Here is a 24,414-nt window from a genome sequence, read left to right on the forward strand (position 1 = left end):
GGGTTAATATATATATATATATATATATATATATATATATATATTTATATATATATATATATATATATATATATATATATATATATATATATATATATATATGAAATAAACGTGGCGGTGTCGGAACGCGCCATGAATACCGCGCAATCGACGAGTGGTGGCCTGCCTACGAATGCCGCCGGCGTGCGGCTAGCGGTGTAGCTGCAAACGAATAAGAGTGTAAGATACTGCTCGTACATCGGAGGTGTTCCTCAACATCGTCGTGCCGAATGCGAGAAAGCTAAAAAGCACAACGGCGAAACGAGAAAAAAAAAAACTCCCGGGTCGACCTCATTGATTGTTGCTGCGTCGTAAAGGTAATGAAAACTTTCGGTTCAGCGTCGTCAGTACACGCGCGCCATATCGGTCGCTCACGGCGACCAGATGCATAAACTAAATCTGTCGCAATGTACGGGAGCAGTTCTGGTTTTCTTAGTGTCTCTATCGCTGCCATCAACTTTCTTGCATAAGTTGAAGCCCGCGTTGAATAGGCGAATGCGAAAAGAAAGTACGTTTGTTAGGCCCATCGAAAACGTGTCTGGTTACGTATGGTTATCATTTCTGCGTTTAAAATTTTATTTGACTTTTGCGAATAGGAGTTTGTCATCGCTACAGAACCCTAAATATAGTTGGGGCAAAAAAATAAAATAAATGAAGCGCATAGATTTCAGAAAGTCGAAAGCAAGCTACGTTGTTCACTTCGGGTAGCTGGTTTTCGCTAAGCATAGGCACTAACGCGTGTCTACATTACTTTACACTCACGTATCAGCGTGTATATAACGTATTTGTGTTAATCGTTTTCGTACTACTGTCCTAAGATTCAAACCTGACTTAACAACCCAAATCGACAGTTTGAAACATGACCGCTCAGCGTTGTACGAAGCAGTGGTGCAAAAGTATCCTCCATGTTAAGCAGGAGTGCGCGCAGCGATACAGTAATGGTGTGAGCCCGTTATTAATTTAATTAACACTACAGTCATGTTTTTGTTTCATTCAAAGTTATGCTTGCGTTAGGCTCATGTTTGCTTTGAGTTCAAAGGCTAATTGCTGATAATAGCGTTAGCTATATCTCTGTCACTAGACAAATGGGCGCAGTGATTGGTGGGAAGTGCCATGGCTGAGTATCGCTACAGCTGTGAAGGAGGAGGAGGAGGAGGAGGAAAGTTTAAGTGGGAGGACAGTGAGGTTGGCTAGTTCTTAGACCGGCTGGCTACCTTGGGCTGGGGAAAGGTGTGAGGGGAATAAAAGATGATAAAAAGAAAAGTTGCGAAGAGAGAGAGAGAGAGAGAAATTACAAAAAAAATAGCGACAGAGGAGAGGCAACATCAAAGAGTATAAGACACTAAAGTCTGTCTCTGAGGCCAGTTGTCCGCAAAAAGCGTAGCAGAGCTTTCAAAGCCTTTTGGGTTGAAGATGGGCTCGGCCAATGACCCAGAATCCTTTGTTCCGACAAAGGCCGATCATCCAGACTATCCAGAGCTACAGTCAGTTCTTGTCTTGGCGCGTTCAAATGGGTGCGCTCACATAGAAGGTGTGCGATGATTTCTTCGCAGCTGCAGTACGTGCATGTAAAAGAGCTGGCCATTCCAATGAGATAGGAGTATGGGTTCGTGAAGGCTACGCCAAGCCACAGGCGGCATAGTAGAGTCTCCTCAGCTTGGGATATCCCTGAGGGAAGACGAGGCTGCAGATCAGGATCCAAGTTATGCAGGCGCGCGTTTGTGAATTCTGTTGAGTTCCACTGTACCAGTGTGAGATCACGTGCAAGCGAATGAAGTCTTGTAGCGGCGTTGGTTCTTGAGAACGGGGTGGCTGTGTATTGGGTACCGTCGTGTGCAGATCTAGCAGCCTCATCTGTGCGGTCATTGCCATATATACCGCAATGACCTGGTATCCACTGATACACTATGTTGTGCTGTTTCTCGATGGCCCGGTGATGAAGAAGCCTTATTTCAGCTACTAACTGTTCATTAGGTCCATGACGAAAGGGTGACATAAAACATTGAAGAGTATTGGTGGGGTCCAGTGGGGAGGGACACTAAAAGTTGTTCGATGCGTCGTTTGTCGTTTTTATTTCGTTTTTTGTGGACGCATTTCTCTTGAACCCAGTACAACGACCCCATCTTGCGTAGCACTTTACTCGGATATAATTCGCCTTGAACGCGTGGTGAACCGATCACGTTCACCGGACATGACAATCACGAGATTAGTCTCCACAAGCAAGCTGACGAAGAATCCCATGATGTGAGCTTGAATGGGGGGGGGGGGGGGGTACACGCCTACTTCCCGAAGTTTCTCAGTTAAATTGCGTATATATTTTGAGTGGGACAAACGAACGACTCTTCATTCTCCGTATGATCCTCACTTATACATATTCGTCACCTATACATATAATCATCAATGTGAATCAGCCCAAGCCTAGCTGGATAAAGCGGCTTCTCCTAATTTACACACACGTACAAACGCACTCACGAACTTACATAAATTATAGTTGAACCCTACGCCAAAAAAAAAAGAATTTCTCTCATTGCTCATGCGATGAGGATATGTGCGGATGACCAAGAAGTTACTGATAAACGTTTACAACATATATAACTTGGATATAAAATACAAGTTTATACTCAAGGAGTCACGTTATGGGAGCTACATTCAGATGCAGCAGAAAAATAAAAAGAGTCGGTAAAAGTTCCTAGGACAACCTCTCGTTATGGGCACGTATCTAGAAGCCACAGCATTCCACAACGGTATCGAAAGGGTGAAGAGAGTGAACTCAAAGGGCAAGAGAGGAGGCAGTGTTCTTGCGTCTACCACAAGAATCGTCGAGACGCGAACATCGCAGGCGAAGAGCGAGAGCGGAAAGCAAAAGAGACAGCGTCACAAGATCATCGGGTGCTTTTCCTCTTTCTCCACCCGGATTTGGATCCCTCGCTTCCTAGCGGAAGTCATTTAAGCCAGCCAGCGGGCTTCTTCCCCCGCTGCGTTGCACGGCAGCACTCGGCATGGCAAGCAAAGAGCAATCTCCGCCGCCTAATTGTCGATACCGGCACAGTCCTAATTGCAATTAGCGAGCGCTCCCCTCTGTTCGTCCTCGACGGTCGGAGTCAGCCGCGCGGGACCGTTTAGTCTGGACGCACCGCCTTCTTTCTGTTGTCTCTCTGCAGGCCAGACGAGCTAGCCGAACCATGTACAACTCGTTTCTCCATTGTGTTCGTACGTATATCTGTGTGTACCGGCCAGACGCTGGTTCGGTTCGCTGTTTCGTGTGTCTTGTGCACTGTTTTAGTTACTTGTTTCATTTATTCTTCGTGTGCTTGCAGAGTGAATAGAGCGCACTTGTCGCGATTGAGTTTTTTTGCTCTTTTTTTATCTGACAGCAATGCTTCCGGTAAGAAAAAAATGAAAAAAAAAAATCGAAAGAAAACGAACTCATCCAAGATCCTCTCTTCTTTTAATATACGTTCAAGATAATAAGAACTTATAATAGACTTGTTCAAGTGGATGAAAGTAGCGGATGAGGCCCTCTCAGTCATACCGTTTTGCAAGAGCGAGAGGAAGGGCTAAAAAATAGAGACTAATTCGCACTGATGTTTTCACGCCTGCATAGACACAAAATTTATATAAACGCTTCAATATGTTTTTTATCGAAGTGGGACATTAGGGTCGTATCGTGTTCACGTCACTTCATTTTTTTGTCCGTAGAATGGCGCTATCAGAACGCTCATTCTTTCTTTGGATTTCTAAGGTAATGCGTAACTGTTCGAGGTGCTTTGCACTACGTGGTAACGACGACATAGAGAGGCACTTAGACAATGGCAAAATTACTATAGTCCATCACATAATGAAAATGACACACGTCGTCCCATTCGCGTAGTGATTCTGAGTGAAACGCGGCTTGAACGCGCAAATTTATCCTCCGTCTTGTCCGTTCAATTACGCGCACGGCTATGTTCATAACCATTACACGACTCATTGACGATGTTTCGCTTTTATCATACTCTTAGGCGCCATCGGCATTTACCCAACTACCAAAATACGTTGCCCGCGAATTCACACGACAAGCGTGTTTTTTTTTCTGATGGCACATTACATGCTCGCTATGGCTGAACATTAAAATGGCCCTAACGTGTCATATTATGCGAATGGAGTTCTGCTTTTGTTGCCATGCAAATGGCGCTTAATAAGCGTAGATTTGTACCCCACTCGAATATTCCTGCCTCTCCTCTTCCCTCCTTCTAACCCCCCACCGAAAAAAAAAACTGCCCGACTATAAATGAAGTTCATTCGCTCATTAACAGGCTATTTTTATCTCTCGCTGCTAATTATATATCTGAGAAATTATAGAAAATTATGCGAATCGTAAGAATTCAAGACTGGAATTATTGTCTTTACCTTTCCAAGCAGTTTACTTCCTAATTCGTACTCTAAAATTTCTGGATTGAGGTGTAGGGCAGAGAAATTGTATATCTATCTCAGATGTTCAAGACCAGAATTTTGGTTTGTTAAGCAAAGTCACGTTGTTAACTTCCAGTTTTCACCTTTTTTTATATGCGACAATCTTGAGAAAGAAAAACGAAAGATGCAGGTGACACTAAGCTAGTATGAAAAAACAACATGAGAACATTTTGTCTCAAAATTGAATATATATGTTAGATTTCAGACAGCCATTCTCCTCCACATGAGCGAATGCGGTGCTTACAAACTACAATAGTATTTGTTATGCGTCTTCAATTTATTTATTTTAAAACAAAAGTTATTCGTTCATACTTGAACGTGGCGCTCACAAACAAACTACAATAGTATGCTAAGCATCGTTGATTCATTTATGTTGCAAAGAAAATGTATTCTTTTTTACAAGCAGTTCACTCCTTCTAGTTACTAAATAGAATAGCAAGTCAGCTCACCTAGAAACAATAAATAAAAGTAACTAAACACTGATTCAAAACAGGTAGTTTTCTGTCGTGATCTAAGAAAACAAGCACACGACTGCAATAATGTGTCTAACAATTCAATGAAAATTAGTTAGGAGCTTGCAGAAAACAACACTTCATAAAAACAAAGTGTTTTAGTGAGTTTGCTTGCTTTATTTATTTATTTATTTATTTATTTATTTATTTATTTATTTATTTATTCTAGTCGTCTAGCCCAAAGGTTCAATCAGTGGTGGGGCAACAAGTAAGGCAACTGCCACTGAGCTAGAGAAACAGCAGTAATTGTTGTACGGGACGTACCTCAATGTTCGAAGTTCAATGAATAATTTTAATTAACTAACGCCTGTGTCAAACCATGCACCGAGTAGGCCAGTATTTTGAGTTTTTAAAATTCTGGGTAGATAATTTTTGCAGGACATGATGCCTGTTGTGCAGGGTCCTGACTAAAAAAAGTCCACTCTTTTTTACTGTTACAGCGAGCGGACATAAACAAAAGGGGCCACTAAACACGAAAAAAAAACATTTCGCGTTTTAATAAATTACGCTTTCACAATACCAAAAAAAGCAAGCTTGTTCTGTGAAGATGCTCAGTATGAGAAAAAAAGAATGCGTGGAAAGAAAAAAAGCGGCTAGCGACACATTTTTGAAATTACCGCACCTAACGTAACTACGTCATACATTTCTACGGTGTCTACTGGGACCTACATCTTCCCTAACCGGTAAAAATGAAGTACATTCTGCTCTGAGAAGTCGATAGTTTTAACATGACCATCAGGATGATTCGTATAGCAAATATTCCCAAACCACGAAAAAAATGCACTTTCAACGTAACGTCTTGCGAGGAGATTTTGGGACGAAATTTAGGCAATCAACTCAGACCTTGAATTTATAGAGAGAGAGAGAGAGAATAAATTGAGAAAAAGGCGAGGAGGTGAATCAGAATAGTATCATCTGTTTAGCTGCCCTGCATTCAGTAGAGGAGAAAAAAAGATGAGAAATATAACGAAGAAAAACTAGACACGCAAAAAAAGGCTATGGCACCCTCGCAGCTTAAATTTATACCTTCTCATTGAAGCTGCGATTGAAAAAGTAACACCATTGGGATCCTGAGAGTAAACTTTATCAGTGCAAACTTTAAATAAGGGTTGGGATTTTACGTCCTAAAACCACCACATAATTATGAGAGATGCCGTATTCGAGGGCTCCAGAAATTTTGACCATCTGGAACTCATTAACGTGCACCTCAATACAAGCAAACGAAACTCAAGCATTTTAGTCTCCATCGAAAATGCAGCCGCCGCAGCGGGTATATGATCCCGTGGCCTGCGGGATCATTTCAAACTTGAGCTTCGATTCACTTTAGTGTCTTCAACGAAACATCAGCGCAAGAAACAGATCGAAACTATAATCTTCGTCACACTTGCGTGAAACGAACACTGAATGTAAGCGAGCTTGTATTTTTTATGTTCAATTTAAGTAAGATATGATAAGAAGGAGTGCAACTACGTTAATGTGTACTCTTACCTGAGATTCCGTCATAGGTCCACCATTCTTCCCAGTTGCCTAGGACAGCTGCAAAAAGTACAAGGAAGACAGTTTAGAAACTAGGCGCTAGAAGGACACAAAATAGTCATCGCATAACCTTTAGGTTGCAAAAGCAAAACAACGACACAGAGACAAGAAGGACACAAAGTACACAAGCGCTGTTATGTTTTATAATTAGAAACTAATGTGCCTTGCTAATTCAGCAAATTAGTGTCGGCTATAAAGGGCGATGTCGCTCTTAGCTCCGAATTGACGCGTAACCCCAGCAAAGAGTTGTACCAGTGACTTGGTGATCTACCCCAACGTTAGTACAGGTGATGTAAATATGTATCGGGGGTATCCAACATGCGTTGAGTATTTTTTACACCTAATCGTACAGTTCAATAAGATAATTGTTATTTAGCAGTAGCACTGTCCTTGACTGATTACTCTTTTCAATGTTGCTTCCTGCCATCCCGTATTTTCCGTACCTCTTTCTTAGCTGGATATTACTAGTTTATTCTCCAGCTTTTTTGTGTGTCTCAGCACATGCTGTCCTTGCTGCTTTTTTTTTTGCTGTGACAATCTCTTTGGAAATAATAATGATGTCATGTCTCGTTCACTCCTAGATTCATCATAAACCCAGCACTTTATTTTTCCTGTAAAGCGTGCTCTGTTTCAATAAGAGCCTTAATGTGGCAAAGCAAACTTGCTGTACAGTTGCCATTTTCTTTGTATATAAAAGCGTGCTTTGCCACACTAAAGATACTAATGCGGCAAAGCAAACTTGAAAGGTTAAAGGATGAAGTGTGACTTTTATTCTTGCTCTTTTTTTTTTTCAAATAAAAGCGGCGGTTCCTCTCTCCCTTATATGACAACAAAGCATACTGATTATTCAGCCGCGATGCACACTTTGGAGATAGTTCGAGGCTTCTGTGGACAGACGGACGCATTACGTTAGGCGAAACCAGCTCAAAACGTGTTCTTTATTTTAGGTTCAAAAGCAATAAATAAATTCATGCTCCGGCTTTTACTGGCAGAAAAAAAAATGAAACATTTCTGGAAACTGAAAACTTTGAATGCATCGTTTTCACAAGTTTTCTTATTCGCAGCATGGAGTATCGTCTGAAGTGTCATATATCCTCATATAGCCACTTATACTGTACCTCAAATTTATTTCACGCTGTCATTGCTGTAACCGTGTATGCGGCTTTAATTCGGAATAATGTCTGCAACAGTTAAATAAGCACATGCATATTGCCCATTGAAACGCTGGCGAGGGCCTCTTTCCTTTCACTCCCTTTACAAGAGAGTCGGGGCAAGCGTACGTCCAGGTCAGTTATTTTCGCTCAAAGACATTGCGGTCATTTCATGTTCGATAGACGACACCTTTGAATTAAACTTTTTGACTGCGGGTAGAAAATGTATGTTGCGTGCCTCTCTGCGCTGCGGCTGTAGACAAGGTCGGTCAATTATGCTCCACGAGGAGAGGAGAGAGGGTGAGCGTAATGGTGGTGCCTTGTGTGGCGGTGGTCGTATTAATCGTGGTTGCAGTAGGGTCCAGTGCATAAACTTATACAAATATGTAATGCGTATAACAATATGCATTGCAATAGAAACAGACTAAACTTTCTGCACGCTAGAGTACCTCATTTTAAAAGCGAAGCATATTTTAGCGAACTTTAGTAACTTTGAGCGTATCTATCTATCTATCTATCTATCTATCTATCTATCTATCTATCTATCTATCTATCTATCTATCTATCTATCTATCTATCTATCTATCTATCTATCTATCTATCTATCTATCTATCTATCTATCTATCTATCTATGCGCTTACTTTTGGGTGCTCTCGTGGTCAACCCCTTAACTTGGCGTGAACCAAATTTAGCATGGGTGGGTAAGTTGGTTTGACGAATGTGACGCGCTAGTCAAGGCAAGAATAATGTCACAATCTCGTCGCATACTTCGTCAAACGCTTCCCGCTGGACAGTGGCACATACCCACGGGCGAGTATGTGCCGCTGTTATGCGTGTATGTGCCCCAGGTGATTGCCACTTACTATCTACCAAGGAACGACGAGAACAGATATGGGCAATTCTAACACGTGAGTGTTAAGCAGTGCCCCACATCGCTAGCGTCGACCCTACGAAGGCATAGAATAAATGTCAGTGTTAAGAAAAACCTGTCATAGGCAGCGTTGACCCCTCAACGAATGCAAATAATAGATTTCAGCGTCCCAGCAGGAATTAAACCCAAGCAGTCTGGGTGACAGTGAAGCGTTCTACCACAGAGCTAAGCCATGTCTCTCAACTACTTTTGAAATAGACGCCAATCTTCGTGAAACGTTAATAGTGGTTGCAGTGCTGCTTACCCAAATTTATAAACATTACGTATTTACTTGTTTGATAAAGCCGTCACGATCAGGTTAACATCAAGTGTAGTTAGGTAACATCAAGTGTAGTTAGGTGCCATGCGCTGAAGTTAAATTATGTAGCTGTGGCCGGGGCCAGCATCTTCGCAATCATCAGCGTTTCATATCAGTTTCTGGTATTGCTAATAGGCATGTTCTAATTGACATCGTTGCGCAAGTGCAAACAACTGGTTATATAAACATCTTCAACTCTTCAACATATGTATGCTCGTGCAACATTTGTACATTTATTTAGCGTTATTTCATGACGTGTCGCTCAATAAAAAAATTGCGACATGGTTACCTTCCCTCCGCATGCTTTGCATAACGTCGATACCCAGGTACGTGGGATCTGGCGAATATTTTTTTTTGTCTGCTTACTTACATTCATTCGTGCGACACCCTACACGTATTACTCTAGTGTTATTAGGGGAACCTGCATAGTATTATTTATTTTATCGCTTGACGTAACGCAGGCAGAACCATGAATAAGTATAGACAAGACAAAGTAGGTGAGAAATAGAAAAACAAGGGAAGAAAAATCAAAATAAATATAAAGAAAGACGCACACTGAAAAACTGGAATGAGAAAAAGAAAGAAAGGGAGAATAAACAAATGAGAAGCAAGGAAAGCTGCTGCCCAGCTGCAAACTTCCTTAGGGCTTGACACCAATAGTATGAAGATGCCTTCGTCATTTTATTTCACTTTTGTCTATTTCTTCTAATTCCTTCTTTTTATCTATTTAATTTGTATCCGTTTTTCTCTTTGTGTCTTTCTTATACCTTTTTTCTTTCACGCTCTTTCTAATTCTGTACCTTTTTTTGCTGTTTTCACTCATTTATCTCTTTTTGATTTTCTTTGATCTTTTCTTCGTGTCTTTCTTCTTTTTCTTTGGTTATGCTGTTCTTTTTTTCTGTGATATACTTTACTCTTTCTACACCTTCTTTCCCTCTGTCTTCACAACTCTCATCCTCAACCTCACCTCGCAGTCCCAGCGCTTTGCTGTGTTGTACAAAATATCACTATGCCAAGCTCTGCTAGCGTGCTTCAATAGCCGAGTGGTTACAATGTACGCCTTCGTATAGTGGTTGCGTGGCTTCGAATCCTGCCCCGGGAAGTTTTTCCCTAGAACTTCTAATCATTTTGTTTCTTTCTCTTTTTTGTTTCTCTCTCTATCTCTATCTCTCTCTCTTTACTTGTTGTCGCTTCCGTCAGAGTTATCCAAATCATACGCTGGGCATATCGGTGCACATGTTCTGTGAATGACGCCGGGGATGAAGAACCGGATGAACAGAGTTAACGTGGTGCGTTCCAATTAATCTTGATTATTTTCTCGGGAAAGATCACTACGAAAGGACTGCATAAACAGTTCCGGGGATGTTCCATAAAATATTGTATTTTGCCCATACGTGAAAGCTTTTTTTTGTAGTTCCGGTGACGATGTCATTCCAATCACTTCATCACCACTCAAACTTTCCTCAAACTTCTGGCTCTGTGTAACTTCGCAATGAAGGAATCAATGTGTAACTTCTCAGTACTTTTGTCTTCCGTTATTTTTTTAAAGAGTGAAATACCAAAAAGGCCAGCTTTATTTTTGAATGGAGTTGGTTTCCAAACATCCAACTATGATGTATGACTGCGCACTTTGTTGGTTTTTCCCGAGCTTTTGTATTGCGTGCACGTACAGCCCTCATGACAGTTCACCCGCGCGGACTTGTAAAGCCTGACTATTTCGACCCCGAAGCGCGCAGTAAATTCGGGATGACGCTTTTACGCTGCAACGCTCGCGCAACGGGGCCCCGCTATCTCGCAAAACAAGAGGAGCGAGTACTGTTTCCATCTCGGTTTCACGACATACTAAACGCCTGCGTCGAAAAAAAGCTCGCGTCCTTCCGGTACGAGTTTTACCGGAAGCTAACGCTAGACCCTCACCGGAAGTACAGGAGTAGGGAGGCACGCCGCGACGGTCGCATCGTGTTTCCACCACTAAATCTGTTCCAGTGAGAAGCGTAGAAGACGTGTACCACTGGGCGAGGATAGATGGAGAGAGAGAGAGAGAGTGAAAGGTAGAAGGGCGTTGAGGTCGAGCCAAACGCACCGGAAAATGGCATCCTCTGGAAGTTGGCGTGCTTCCGCTTTGCAGCGCGCTCACGTCGTCAGCGTGGGAAGGCATTCGAGATGGATCGGATCGCTTTACGACGCTGACACGGCTCGCATTCTCGCTCGTTAACAGCCAATCGGGCCCAGCTCCGTCTCGAATCACTCCTCTCAGCCTCGAAGGAGGAACTGGGAAGGTGGCCGGTCGGAGCACTGACGTCACGGAGCGACCACGGAATAGGCGACTCCTTGGAGCGTTCAAAGACCCTTCACTCGCCCCTTGCACCACTTTACCCGGCAGTTTCCACCATCCCCCGGCCAAGCCTTTCCGCTCATCTGACCCCTTGTGTCTTGAGTGTCGGGTAGAGAGAGGGAGGTTAATCAAAACGGAAAAGATAAAAAAGACGCTGTTTTCTGCCTTCCGTCACGAGGGCATGGCTCAACGCCTTTAGAGATGGGGGAGAGAAAAGTGAAGATGGTTGAAAAAAAGAGAGGAGAGAAAGAAAAGTGGAAGGCAATGACAAGAGAGAGTCTTGTCAGGGATGTGATTGGAACGAGGCAAAGCATTTCTCTAAAGGTGGTGAGGTCCGCAGACGCACAGAACTCGAGAAAGGCTCGGAGGGCTAGCGTATTTGAGCGCACGAAAAAAAAAAAGGATATTTCACTGTCGTGTAAAAAAGGAGGTGTACATGCATTCCTTGCGAAGGAATACGAACTCCAGTGGTTATCACTGGAGTTCGTATAACGAAGAGTGAGAGTCGTGCCCCCGCCTTCGTTTGCGTTGGCTCTCACTTCTACTTTGAATGACTCGCATCACAGTTTCGCTGTTGTGTATCGCCTGATATTTAGTTGTGGTCGCGCCTTTATTTCATCTTTATTTCATGCAATCACAAATAACTAAATAATATTTGTCCTGTCGAACGGGTCAACAAAAGGCAGGAATGTCTGACTCATAGAGCAGTCACCAATACTTCCACCTGCAGTATCCATCCATCCATCCATCCATCCATCCATCCATCCATCCATCCATCCATCCATCCATCCATCCATCCATCCATCCATCCGTTAATCCGTCCATCCGTCCGTCCTTCCATCCCTCCGTCCGTCCATCCGTTCGTCCACCCATCCATCCGCCTGTCCATCCGTCCGTCCATCTGTTCATCCGCCCGCCTGTCTGCCCACCTGTCTGTCTGTCTATCTGTCCGTCCGTCCGTCCGTCTGTCTGTCTGTTTGTCTGTCCATCCGTCCGTCCATCCGTTCATCCGCCCGCCTGTCTGTCTGTCTATCCGTCCGTCCGTCTGTCTGTCTGTCTGTCTGTCTGTCTGTCTGTCTGTCTGTCTGTCTGTCTGTCTGTCTGTCTGTCTGTCTGTCTGTCTGTCTGTCTGTCTGTCTGTCTGTCTGTCTGTCTGTCTGTCTGTCTGTCTGTTGTAGATATAGCGTCCTCGAAGTGGCAGCACTGAACTAGAGTGTTATATACCCTCGCGCACTGGCCATCTTGACCCCTGACTACAGTATAATTTATTCGAAAAGGTTTACGAAACAGATATGCGCTTACTGCTCGAAATGATCACAGAAAGTTGGCAGGCAGGATTTACAGTAACATCCTCAGTTGTCGAAAGAAGGTTTACCACTTCTCTTTATTATTCCGTGCTCACGTATACACCCATCATGTCTCACTCTCTTGTAGACTTGTATTATATCGTTCAGTGGCATTTCAATTCTTTCCTTCTCCGCTACGATCGCGGTCGTTCAAACTATGATGGAATTCAAACAGCCTGCTTGTGATTTCCTCCACAGCCTCTTATGTGAATAATGACGTTGCTAATCAAGTCGTGTGTGATCGGTTCAATAAACTAGAGTCGTGTTACGCGTATCAGATTACTGTTCACATATCTGATTACTGGTTAACTCTTTCCTGACTGATAACCGACACTATGGGGGAAGATATTACAGAGACGCGGAAGCTCGACGAAGCGCGCATAAAATGCAGCATTTTTCTTGGAGCTATTTCTTCATTTTAAAGCGGCTCTGCCATTGAAAGTTGGCTGTCTGCCACAGAAAAGTCACTTTGCGACGAACATTGACATATGAAGTAAATAAAAAATTGTGTCTCTGAGTGTCAGAAAAATTTCAAGGCTTTACATCTTTTTACTCTCTCTCTCATTTTCTTCAGAAAAGTGTGCACAGCGAACAAAAGACAACGAAACTTCAATTAGGACGTCCGGAGAGAACTTTTAAAAAGCGCAGAAGCTCGAAACGTCTTCTGTGCGTCAGGTCATACAAAATAAAAATCATATTCAAACGATTCTATATCACTCGCTCATAACAAGTTTCTTTTTTTTTCTTCTGCTTGGAAAGAAAAAGAAAGAAAAATGAAGTGGCTTAGCAGCAAATTCTTGCAGCCTCTTTACGACAATGATGAGAATACTTTATTACATGCTTTAAACACAAGAAAAAAAATTGGAGGAGAACAATGTTCAAGTTATAAGCACGGCTACGGCTCTTTTGTTGAAACAACGAAATGAACATTTTTTTTTAAACGTTCCTGCACCTAAGAAATATCGACAGTATTTAACCGAAAAGAAATAATGCGAGAGAAAAGAACCTTTTTAATGCACCGCGTTTCCTTTTTTCCCCTTTCTGCTTCTAATAATGTGAGGACGCTGAGAAGCAGCAATTTTCACGGTGGTTACAATTATATCACGCATGACTTGAGCGCATTAATCAGTTCGCGTGTCTTAACGGCTCCGTCATTGCGTTCAACATTTTTGTTTCTTTCCTGCGCCAAGCTCCACTGGCGCGTGACACCTGGTGTACACGGAAAAATTTGCAAATAGCGTTATCGTTATAACGTATTATGCTGCTGGGAATATTTTCTTTTGGACCTTAACTGCCGGAAAGGTAATTACATGAAGGAACCACCTCCAAAAAAATAAAAAAATTAAAGCTATTTTAACTTTCTTGACGAGCTATTCATGAACAAGCTTGACGTTGACCGGTAGCACAATGTAGAAAACAGCTATTTACAAAATCGCACTACATTTCTGTTTTATAAATATTAGTTAATTTTACATTTCTAAAAATTAGTCCACTTCACTAGTCTGATCGGGGCTAAAATGGTTGAGGCTCGTGTGCTTAGATTTAGGTGCTCGTTAAAGAACCTCAGCTGGTCGAACTTTCCGGAGCCCTCCACTGCGGCGTCTCTCATAATCATATGGTGGTTTTGGAACGTTACAACCCAGATAATGATTATTGTTATTCGCTAGTCTGGATCCAGGCACGTAGTTTATTGCTCCTGAGTCGGAAATGCGAACTATGCTCAAATTATGTTTTGTGCTAATTAAGTCAATAGTTTTTGCTGTGCCAACGCTCCTATTTATCGCAAATATTTCGAGGTAACGCTGAATAACATAACTTTTATCGATGGTCGCGAAACCAGCACTCTTGTACAAGAATCTGAAGAAAGCAATAAAGCATACAAAACAATAACAACTGTGGGCTGCGCAATTATCAATCTTACGCCCCTCCCCTTCACATGGCATAAAAAAACGAGTCACAATTTAGCGTCAAGGGCAAAGCAATGAATGTGATGTTAAGGAATCGGAACGTCACAGGAAGAAGTCGATAAGCACCTCAATACTCGCAACAAGCTGCTCAAGCACAAGGAATACCACTAGGAAAGAATGCACAGGTATATACAGGACGCGTGATAACTAGCAGCTGTCCCAGTTGTTACGTCTGCGTGTTTGAGCAACACGCTGCAAGTGTCGGTGATACAGATTCTGACGCTTTTAGATAGTTTTTTTTTTTTTGAAACTGTGACACATGTAGTGACCTCATTGCGTCTCGACCCTTGTATAGTTATGGTCGAGATGAGGGCTGCTCGGTGTTTTTATATATTATTTACACATCGCTAATGGTCACAAAAAAAGGCCCCCTTTTCGTGCGTGTCTCAAAGGCAGTTTTAAAATTGAAAGAAAGGTGTAAGTGTTGCATAACAGATATCGCGCTGAACCTTCTCCGAGACCTGCGTACTAGTGGCGGTAAGGGGTGTATATATGTAACTCGCCGTTATTATGCCGGCGCAAGCTTTGGAGATGGCAGAATTGTCTAACACAGCGCGCAGTGGAGCGAGTGGTCGCAGAATCGATTCCAGAGTCGCATACTTCGAATTTTTTTTGTTCTTGTGTATTTTTTGTGGCTTTTATCTATATCCATATGAAATGCATATCCAGGACACGATGGCGATGGCATTGGTGAAAATTCGTCGAGAGTGTCTCCAAAATTGTTATCGCGAAAAAAAGCAAAATCACTTGTTCCAACTATAGGCACGGATTTTTTTTCCATCAATAAACTTTTTAATACATAGTCTACTGACAAAGTCCAAATTTCGAAGGAAGAACAGATACACTTGGCTCTTCTAACGGCTGAGACATTTGTTAAGTGTTGAATCATTCGTGTAGGCTCATGCGATAAGAACATGTCATCGGCTATGTCTTAGGTTATCGCATCTCATCACTATGAATCGAGAGCCCGGCAAGGGGAATGTTCTTAAGTACACTTAAGCGCACAAATATCAACAGAAACACAACATCAGCGCTTCAGTTCATATAGTCGTACAGATAATACATACAGTCGCACTATAATTTCTGACAGGAGCATGTGTCAGTTGTACGCAAGAGTTTTACGATCTATAGTTAAACGGCTACAAGGTAAACGAAGGTGGAGCAACTCATCTGTGAAGACGTAACAACACGTGTAGACTTAAGCGTCTTCGCAAGTTCCTGATTAATGAAGCTAAGTAGTTAGAGCTCGGCAACTCGTAGCTCACTGGAAGAAGCAGTCGGTGACTAAGCGCGTTTTTGTTTCACCATAACTAATACGCTGACCAACAGCTACTTTCCTTCTACGTCTAAACGTAAGAAAACTCCTCTTACGGCTCCACAATAGCAGATACGTACAATAAAAAAGAAGAAAGAAGGCACTGACACGAAAGAAACAGAGTGGCACATCCCAAAACGCTCCTTTAATTAGCGTCACCCGGCCGCAAACCAAAAGTCGACACGTACGCCTGCCGAGTGACGTCATGAAGACAGATTCGCTGGCGACGTTGATGCGTGCAGAAATATACAAAATCAATCGTGTGAAACTAAGTAAAAAAAAAGGTAGGCGGCGAACAACGACGAAGCGAAAAGCACATTTTGCGCCACTCGGCAAGAAATTGGCGCAGTCTGGCGACGAACGAGACCAACGCCTCGTTCATTATCTTGTTTTTTTCTTTTCCCTCGAAGAAAACAGGCGCTTATTTGCTCCCGGGCTCGTTTAGAGCGTAAATAATTTGGCAGGCCTCCGACCAGTTAATTACCCTCGCTCGACGCACTGGCGCCGTTGCGCGTGGCTGGCGTAGGACGGGGTGCTCTTCTCACTCTTTCAATCCTCCCTCCTTCCCCCGTCCTGCTGCCTCCGGACTTCACCGCATTTTCTTACGAGGACGTCATCGTAACAAGACAAAGTCAAGTCGACGCTATATCGAAGGGTGGGGACAACAGCCCGAGAAGCTCGTGCATTGTAAAAAAAGACGTGTTTTTTTTTTCAGATCAGAAATCCAAGGAACGATGTTGAATCACGAGAGTGTTTGAAGGATCGCGAAAGAGAGAGAGTTGGCGGGAAGGGATTGTTGGTGGAAGGGAGTAGGCGCGAAAGACCGAATTGTGCGGCCGGGTGGGAAAAGGAACAGGAAGGAAGTCGGAAGGCTGCGTGGTGCTCGCTCCCTTGGGCGGAAGTGGTGGCTCCTTACTTCCGCTCGGACGCGTTTTACTTCCCCATCCTCCCAACTAGACGCGACGTCGAGCCTGTCTGGCGGCTGCCGCCACCTCGGAGCTTCGTCATAGGGCCGTAAGGCCTTGGCTGTTCCACGTTTTCTCTCCAGCCCAGTCTTCATTGTTTAAGGTAATAACGCCGAGTTTATTTAATTCCTCCCGCCGTTTTCACCTGTTCTCGAGTTCATGGTTCGTATTTTGTAGAAAAATTGGTTCGCCAGGCCAATCTTGATGCAATAGTGGGACGAGTTTCAGAGTGAGAGAGAGAGAGAGAGAGCGAAAGATTGGAAGAAAAAAGAAAGCCGGACACAAAAGGGCATTCGAGCGGCGACGGAAACATGACTCCGTCCGGGAGTTTCGCTCAAGTCGGCCGTGCTCTGACGCCGCCGAGACTTGAACTAACAGGAGGAGGAGGAGCCCGAGGGATAGCAGACTGCAGACAGAACTCACGGTTCCTGCAGCAGCTCGGGCTTCTTTATAACAGAACCCCCCCCCCCCCCCCTCAAAAAAAAAAAGGGCCCGACGCACACATCTCCACCCACTTCCTCCAGTTTGGGGCCTCTCGTGCTGAGATGAACACGGAGTGGTGCGAGTGCGACGCTGAACGCGCTTCAGTCGCTTGGCTGAAGAGTTCAAAAAGTGGAGAATCAAGCCGGTCTTAGAGCCAGGAAAGCGGGTAGAGGTGTGCGAGGGTTTCTGTACTTCAAATACTTTCGGCCCAGTGACGTTCTTTGACGAACACAACGGGCGACAGACGATGGCATGAAAGGTATACAGCAGCGATGCCGACGCTGTGAGATAGATCGGTCGTGGCCGCCGGCTTCAAATCACCGCTGCTCGAGCTTTACCACGCCTTCACTGAGCTCCTTTCTTCCGCAGCTACGGCTCTCGATTCTCCTTGATCTGTGAAGCTCCATCTGTATGGTGTCAAATCTAAAGTCTACCCTCCTTGACTCTCAAAAATACAAAGCTCGTTTTTGCCCGTTTATTTTTGCACTCTTTATATCAATGATTCGTTTAGATCGCTTAGAAGAGAGGATCGCTTTAAAACTTTTGACAGCCCGACAAAATCATATGAACCCTTTCATCGAAACCCCGTGCGCAACACTGCATGCCTTTCACTTCATCTATAAGCTTTAAGTCTCAATCCTTGGGATTTATTTTGCCTTTCTGTGTTGGAAGCGAGGCGTATTTAGACCTATCTCTTTGAGGTAACTGCATTGTGCTGATATCCAGAGGTTTCCAGCTTGGCTATGTGCATTTGTAGATAAGATTCAGGTAATTACGACACTGAAGGGTTCCGTGCAACATAAATCCCGCATTTTATTATACAAGCTGACTTTATGAAATGGACGTTGTAACCAACGCATGGCTGTTTAGATCTGCACTGACGTATTGTAGTGAAACGCCCAAAGAAAGTTTAAAGAAAGGCGAGATATATGTAAAGAAACCTGTATATTGTATGTGTCCTTCAACTTCAGCAGTAAGAGACACTGGTACAAGTGTAAACTAATAATCGTTTCCGCCTTATCGTTACCATTGTGTCCAGCGTTCAGGTTTGCCTAACTTTCATCCGGCAAGTAGGAACTTTTTTTCCTATTGCTTGACGTGCTCTGGGATTACTTACTATCTGAAAATGAACACTTGAACCTTGCCAATCTTGGCTAAATCAACCAGCTCTGCGAGAGGTCAATTATTTACCACTTGTATTCTCTGCGTAACAGACGCGATCTTTCTTCATTTGATTGTACACCTTGAAGACTGAGCGTTCTGTCTATAGACATTTCCTATCTATTCCCATATATAACGCAAATCGCTGGTGTGACGACTTGAGGAGATACTATAGTTACATTGACGTTGGCAAGGTTAGGTATAGCGAAACGGATGATCCCTGCACCATGCTGTTTATTTATCCCTATTAATCCTGAATACCAGGAACATTTCTCCGGCTGTCTCAGATTCAGCGGGATGCGTCGGCTCTCGGAAAACGGCCGTGGTTCAGCGGCAAGCCTACATCTCACTTCCTAGGAATGACTGTTTATTGAGCACACGGGCGCCGTTGCGCACTTAGCTCCCCAACACCTGCTTCTGATCCCGTAGGCTTTAACACACTCCGCGGGGCCTCGCTGGGTCGGAAAGGAATGAGCCTGCTAGTACCGAGATATCGAATCGCATACATCTCGATTCGTTGGTGTCTGATGCGTGAGGACACACTGGCGTTACGGAGAAATCACCGGTGCGCCTTTCATTGGCTGCATATTTTGCCTGTTGCTATCTCGGGTGTCTTCTCAACTATTCTTTTTTTTTTCGTTCCTACTTTGGTGGTACGTTCTTAGTTTTATTCTTCCTGAGTATTGTTGGAATTGTGAACTTCCGCTTTCTTATTATAGGCCTCGCTTCGTGGAAGCCCTAATAATATTGCGCAATACCTTGTGAAGCTCCAAATTGGGACTGACCTTTTTTTGTGCGTTTCATCTGCATCGCTGCAACTACAAGCCCCGTCAACTTTACAACAGGAACAGCAGTAGTCTGGACCAGACGCAGTGAACAAATAATTAAATCAATAAAAGCAGGGGTGAAGTGCCACTAATACAGCATTCGGCACCCCTTATCATAAGCACAACATGCTATTTATACCCGCTTTATGTTCGCTCTTTGAGTTGTTCTAAAAAAAACACAATATCAGATTTTTACTTCTAGTCTTAAACCAACTTTAATCATTTTTTGGGGATTTCACGAAAGCCGCGTTATACAGTCATCCGGGATGCTGTAGTGAAGGGCTCCGTAATCTTACAGGGAATCGAAGGCTGCCAATATAGCAGTGGCTTCCTCTGTTTCCTTTTTCAGGCATGGGGGAGCTGATATTGGAACTAGAGCAGAGGCTCCAAAACAATACTCTGTAGTTTTCAAGCAAAACCTTGTTGCTATACTACGCCCCACACTTCAAGTAGCAATGAAGCAAATAACTCGAAGTCCTCCTTAGGAACGCGGCACTCTACTCACAGACGTCGTCCAAGACACATCCGTCACTGTTCTTGCCCTCGATCTTCCGCAAAAACGAATGAATCACGCGACCTAGCAATCGCTCCTTCGTTTTATTCGAGAAAGACCGGCGCCAGGGAAGCGTGCCTCGTGAGGGCACAACAAACGAGCATACGAAGGAACAAAGAACCGAAACAGAAGAACACAGTAACCTAAGGGGCCTCCGTGGTGCATCTTTTGTCACCTCCCCGCGCGACGTACGCATTCCAGGCGTCGGACCACGAGCTCAACGCGGTGATTGATTTCCGGCACTTCGGTCAGCGACTGGCTGTCCCATATAAGCGAAACGGTCGCTCACCGGAAGATACACCTTATAGCGTTCCACCACAGTCTCGCCACCAGAACAAAAGGAGGAAAAAACCCGTTCTCAAGCAAGACTCCCACCCCTCCTTCCTAAACGCTTTTGTCTTCGTTCTGGGACTACGAGAAGGAAACACACCTATTCCGTGAAGACAAAAACGTGCGCATAAAATAAATACCGAGACCACCGCCGCTGCTACTGTCGGTGACTTTTCCGCGTTTCCGACGCATGGCAGCGGGAAAACAATCGCGACCTGTCCTCCGGTTGGTCTGCCGGGTCGGTTGGCTGCGCAAACAACGCTTTGCGCAGCAAGAAAGAAAACTGCATGCTTTGGGAGCTGCTGGAAGAGAAGCGAGTGGGTTGGGAGGCTCAGTCAAGAAATTTCTTGTTGTCATTACGATTGTCTGGGCTGCTGCTGGTGCTGGCGCTGCTTCTAGCCCCACAGCCCACCACGTCGGAGTCGTGCGACCTTCACGCCCTCCCTTTCCTGGGCGCTCGACTCCTGGAAATATTTCCTCCTCTTTGTCCTTGGCAGTATACTATCCAGCCGTATTTTCATCGACGAGAAGTGTTGTGTGCTGCGGAAACAGAAAAAAAGTGGCGTTTTTCAATCTTCTTTCGAGCTGGGGAGCCTGTCCTCTTTCTTTTATCTTTTCCTCGCTAGGTCGTGATGGATTGAGTCCATGGAATATCGGCTGATTCCTCTTCTTTTTTGCTCCTCTTCGAACAAAACAAAGCGACTGAATTCTGCACACGCTGAAAGAAGAAAAATAAATAAACAAAAAACAATTACGATGAAAGACAAACACGACGGGTGTTGTTACTTTCTCGAGTCGTGAACAAAATTGCATCAGGAAGCCATGGAGTCAAAAAAACGAGCCAGCTAGTGGTGATAAAAACATGTGCTCAGGCGTATACGGAGACCGAATCGCGCGCGGAACATGAAAAAAAAAAAGAATTCAGTGTTATACGAAGTAATTCTACCGACGCACTCCTTCCTCATGCTTCCTGGTGTAACCCAACAGAACGTTGACGTAAAAAATTCGGCAGATCCAACGTACCTGGGAATCTACGTTATGCGAAGCAGGCGAAGGGAAGGTGACCATGTAGCAATTTTTTTATTGAGCGACACGTCAATAAATGACGCTAAATATAGATACAAATATTGCACGCACAGATATATGCTGAAGAGTTGCAGATGTTCCGGAGCCCTCTACTATGGCGTCTGTCATAATCATATAGTGGGTTTGGGACGTTAAACCCCACATATCAATCAATCAATCATTCATTCAAAGTTGCAGATGTGTATATAACCAGTTGTCTGCACTTCTGCAACGATGCCAACTGGAACATGCGTATTGGCAAGACTGGAAGCTAATGCTCGCGAGGATGCTGGCCCTCGACACTGCTACACAAATCAACTTCAGCGCACGGCAACTAACCACAATTGACGTTAATCCGACGTCACGGCTGTATCAAAGGAGTACATATTGTAACAGACTAGTAAAAGGTAGAGAAGAGAAGTAGAGGAAGATCACAGCTCGCTGTTACAATATGTAACGGTCTATGAAATTGCGTAGGCAGCACTGTAACCACTATTGACGTTTCAAAAAGATTAGCATCTATTTGAAAAGTAGTTCTGAGACCTGTCGTATAGCTCTGTGGTAAAATGATTCATTGCCACGCAGAATGCTTGGGTTCGATTCCAGGTGGGACCCTGACATTTATTCTGTGCATTCGTCGTGTCAACGCTAGCGATGTCGTGTATTTCTTAACGCTCGCGCGTTAAAATTGCCCATTTGTGTTCTCGTCATTCCTGGGTAGATACTAAGTTCCAATCACCTGTGGCACATACCCGCATACCCGCCCATAGGTATGTGCCACTGTCTGGCGGGAAGTGTTTGACGACGTACGCGATGGGGTTGTGACAATATCCATGTCTTGAACAGCACGTCATATTCGTCAAACCGTATTACCCTCCCTTGCTCATTTTGGTTCACGCCAAGATAAGGGGGTGACCACGACAGCACCCAAACGTAAGCGGCTAGATAGATAGATAGATAGATAGATAGATAGATAGATAGATAGATAGATAGATAGATAGATAGATAGATAGATAGATAGATAGATAGATAGATAGATAGATAGATAGATAGATAGATAGATAGATAGATAGATAGATAGATAGATAGATAGATAGATAGATAGATAGATAGATAGATAGATAGATAGATAGATAGATAGATAGATAGATAGATAGATAGATAGATAGATAGATAGATAGATAGATAGATACGCTCAAAGTCACCGAACTTCGCTAAGAAATGCTTCGCATTTAAAAAAAACGGATTCATTGCAGCGAGCGAACTGCACTTTTGCTGTCTACGGCTACAAATCAACATTTTCGATGACAGCACAACTCGCTCAAGGGAACGAGCCGACTGCTGATCCATCCTAAAGCTAAGACATGCGCGACCGTGGACCCGGACGCATTTTCTGTGTGAGCCACGCAGCCACATCACCGTCACCTCTTCATGCGCCTTTCGCACGACTGAGTCGGCTGCTGTACTTCGTTTCTGCTTCAATCGCGACCACCGACAGCCCTTGCACACTTTAATTCCCACATGTAACACACAAAACCGCTGGGAGGTGTCAGCGATTAGGGAAATATACAGGACGCCACAGTGACGGCAAAAGTGCGCCTTTAGTTTTCATATATCTGTCTATCTCAAAATTATCACAACAATAAGTCACTAGGGCATGCTTTGCGACCCCTTATCTTCGCGCAGTTGGCGTGGAGATAGGTGGCAGATTGCGTATTATTCAGCATCACTAATAACAGTCACTAAAACGCAATGTCCGGTAAAAAGAGTTGATAATCCGGCCCTCTTTTTGATTAAATCGTACGAACAAGAAGTTCCATGAACTCGGAATGTTTTATATATCAAGTTTCCTTGAAAGTTTGTCGATACTCTTACTGTTACTAATACGCGTTATTGTTTGCCAAGTATCTTACATTAACTTATAACTCATCTCTGTCTACTGGTATTTTACCTGAGACGTCAATACGGTGAACCTCTACATAAGAAAGGCGATAAACGCCTGATAACCAATCACAGACCAAGAGCCCTTACTTGCACATGCAGCAAACTATTGTAGCATGTAATATGCAAGCATGTTAAGAAATTCTTGGAAGCCAAGTCAGTTTTATCACCGGCACAGCATGCTTTCAGGCACAGGATTTCCTCCGCCATACAACCAATTGAGGTAACTCATTGCTTTGCTTCGCTGATCGACTACCATACTCAAATCGACGCTATTTTCCTCAATTTCACCAAGGATTTCGATAAAGTCTCGCATAGAAAACTACCACCTAAAGCCTCGCACATATTAAATAATAGTAGAATTTCTAACTAGACTCTTATTTAACTTCCATAAAACAGTGCGTCTCATTTAATGAAGTCATTTTAAGCATTCTCCCGGTTTCTTCAGGAGTATCCCAAGAATAGGTGTTAGGACGATTATTAATTTTACTTTGGATCAATGATATTGCTGATGCATGTAATGTAAAAATCAGGCTGTGTGTGGATGTCTGCGTAATGTACTCTGTTATTAACTCTACTAACGATCAACTTCAATTCAACAAGTAACTTCATTAGCTTTTTCAATGGTGCAATACGTGACAAATGTCAGTAAATCTTGAGGAAAGTGTTGTCATGTATATCACAAAGATGCATACACTCGTTTGACTGTGCCCCGCCGTGGTGGTCTAGTGGCTAAGGTACTCGGCTGCTGACCCGCAGGGCGCGGGTTCGAATCCCGGCTGCGGCGGCTGCATTTCCGATGGAGGCGGAAATGTTGTAGGCCCGTGTGCTCAGATTTGGGTGCACGTTAAAGAACCCCAGGTGGTCTAAATTTCCGGAGCCCTCCACTACGGCGTCTCTCATAATCATAGAGTGGTTTTGGGACGTAAAACCCCACATATCAATCAATCATCGTTTGACTGCGCCACTGAGGGTAATATCCTATCTCGCGCCGAGCGCGATAAATACGTTGGGCTTCACATTCGCAGCGACGTACGCTGCATTGATCACATAACAGAGATCACTAACAAAGCTATTTCTAAACTGCATTACTCAAAACGCCCCTTCGTCATTTTTCGTGTCTTACTTAAAACGCTCGTCTTACTTATTCTATAGCACGCTAATATTGTTTGGGAGCTCTTCACTCAATCTAATAATAATAAGCTT

The 24,414-nt window shown here is 43.7% G+C and overlaps 1 protein-coding gene across 1 annotated transcript in view; it reads right to left on the reverse strand.

Moving 5' to 3' along the window:
• The window catches only part of CARPB (Carbonic anhydrase-related protein B), a 206,795-nt gene that overhangs the window by 134,189 nt on the left and 48,192 nt on the right, over nucleotides 1-24,414 (reverse strand). Inside the window, exon 2 of the mRNA XM_037420470.2 lies at nucleotides 6,492-6,539. Within this exon, the coding sequence (XP_037276367.1) occupies nucleotides 6,492-6,539 (48 nt within the window). The remainder of the gene's footprint in view (nucleotides 1-6,491; nucleotides 6,540-24,414) is intronic.

Source organism: Rhipicephalus microplus, chromosome 2, assembly GCF_043290135.1.
Source record: "Rhipicephalus microplus isolate Deutch F79 chromosome 2, USDA_Rmic, whole genome shotgun sequence".
Lineage (NCBI taxonomy): Eukaryota > Metazoa > Arthropoda > Arachnida > Ixodida > Ixodidae > Rhipicephalus > Rhipicephalus microplus.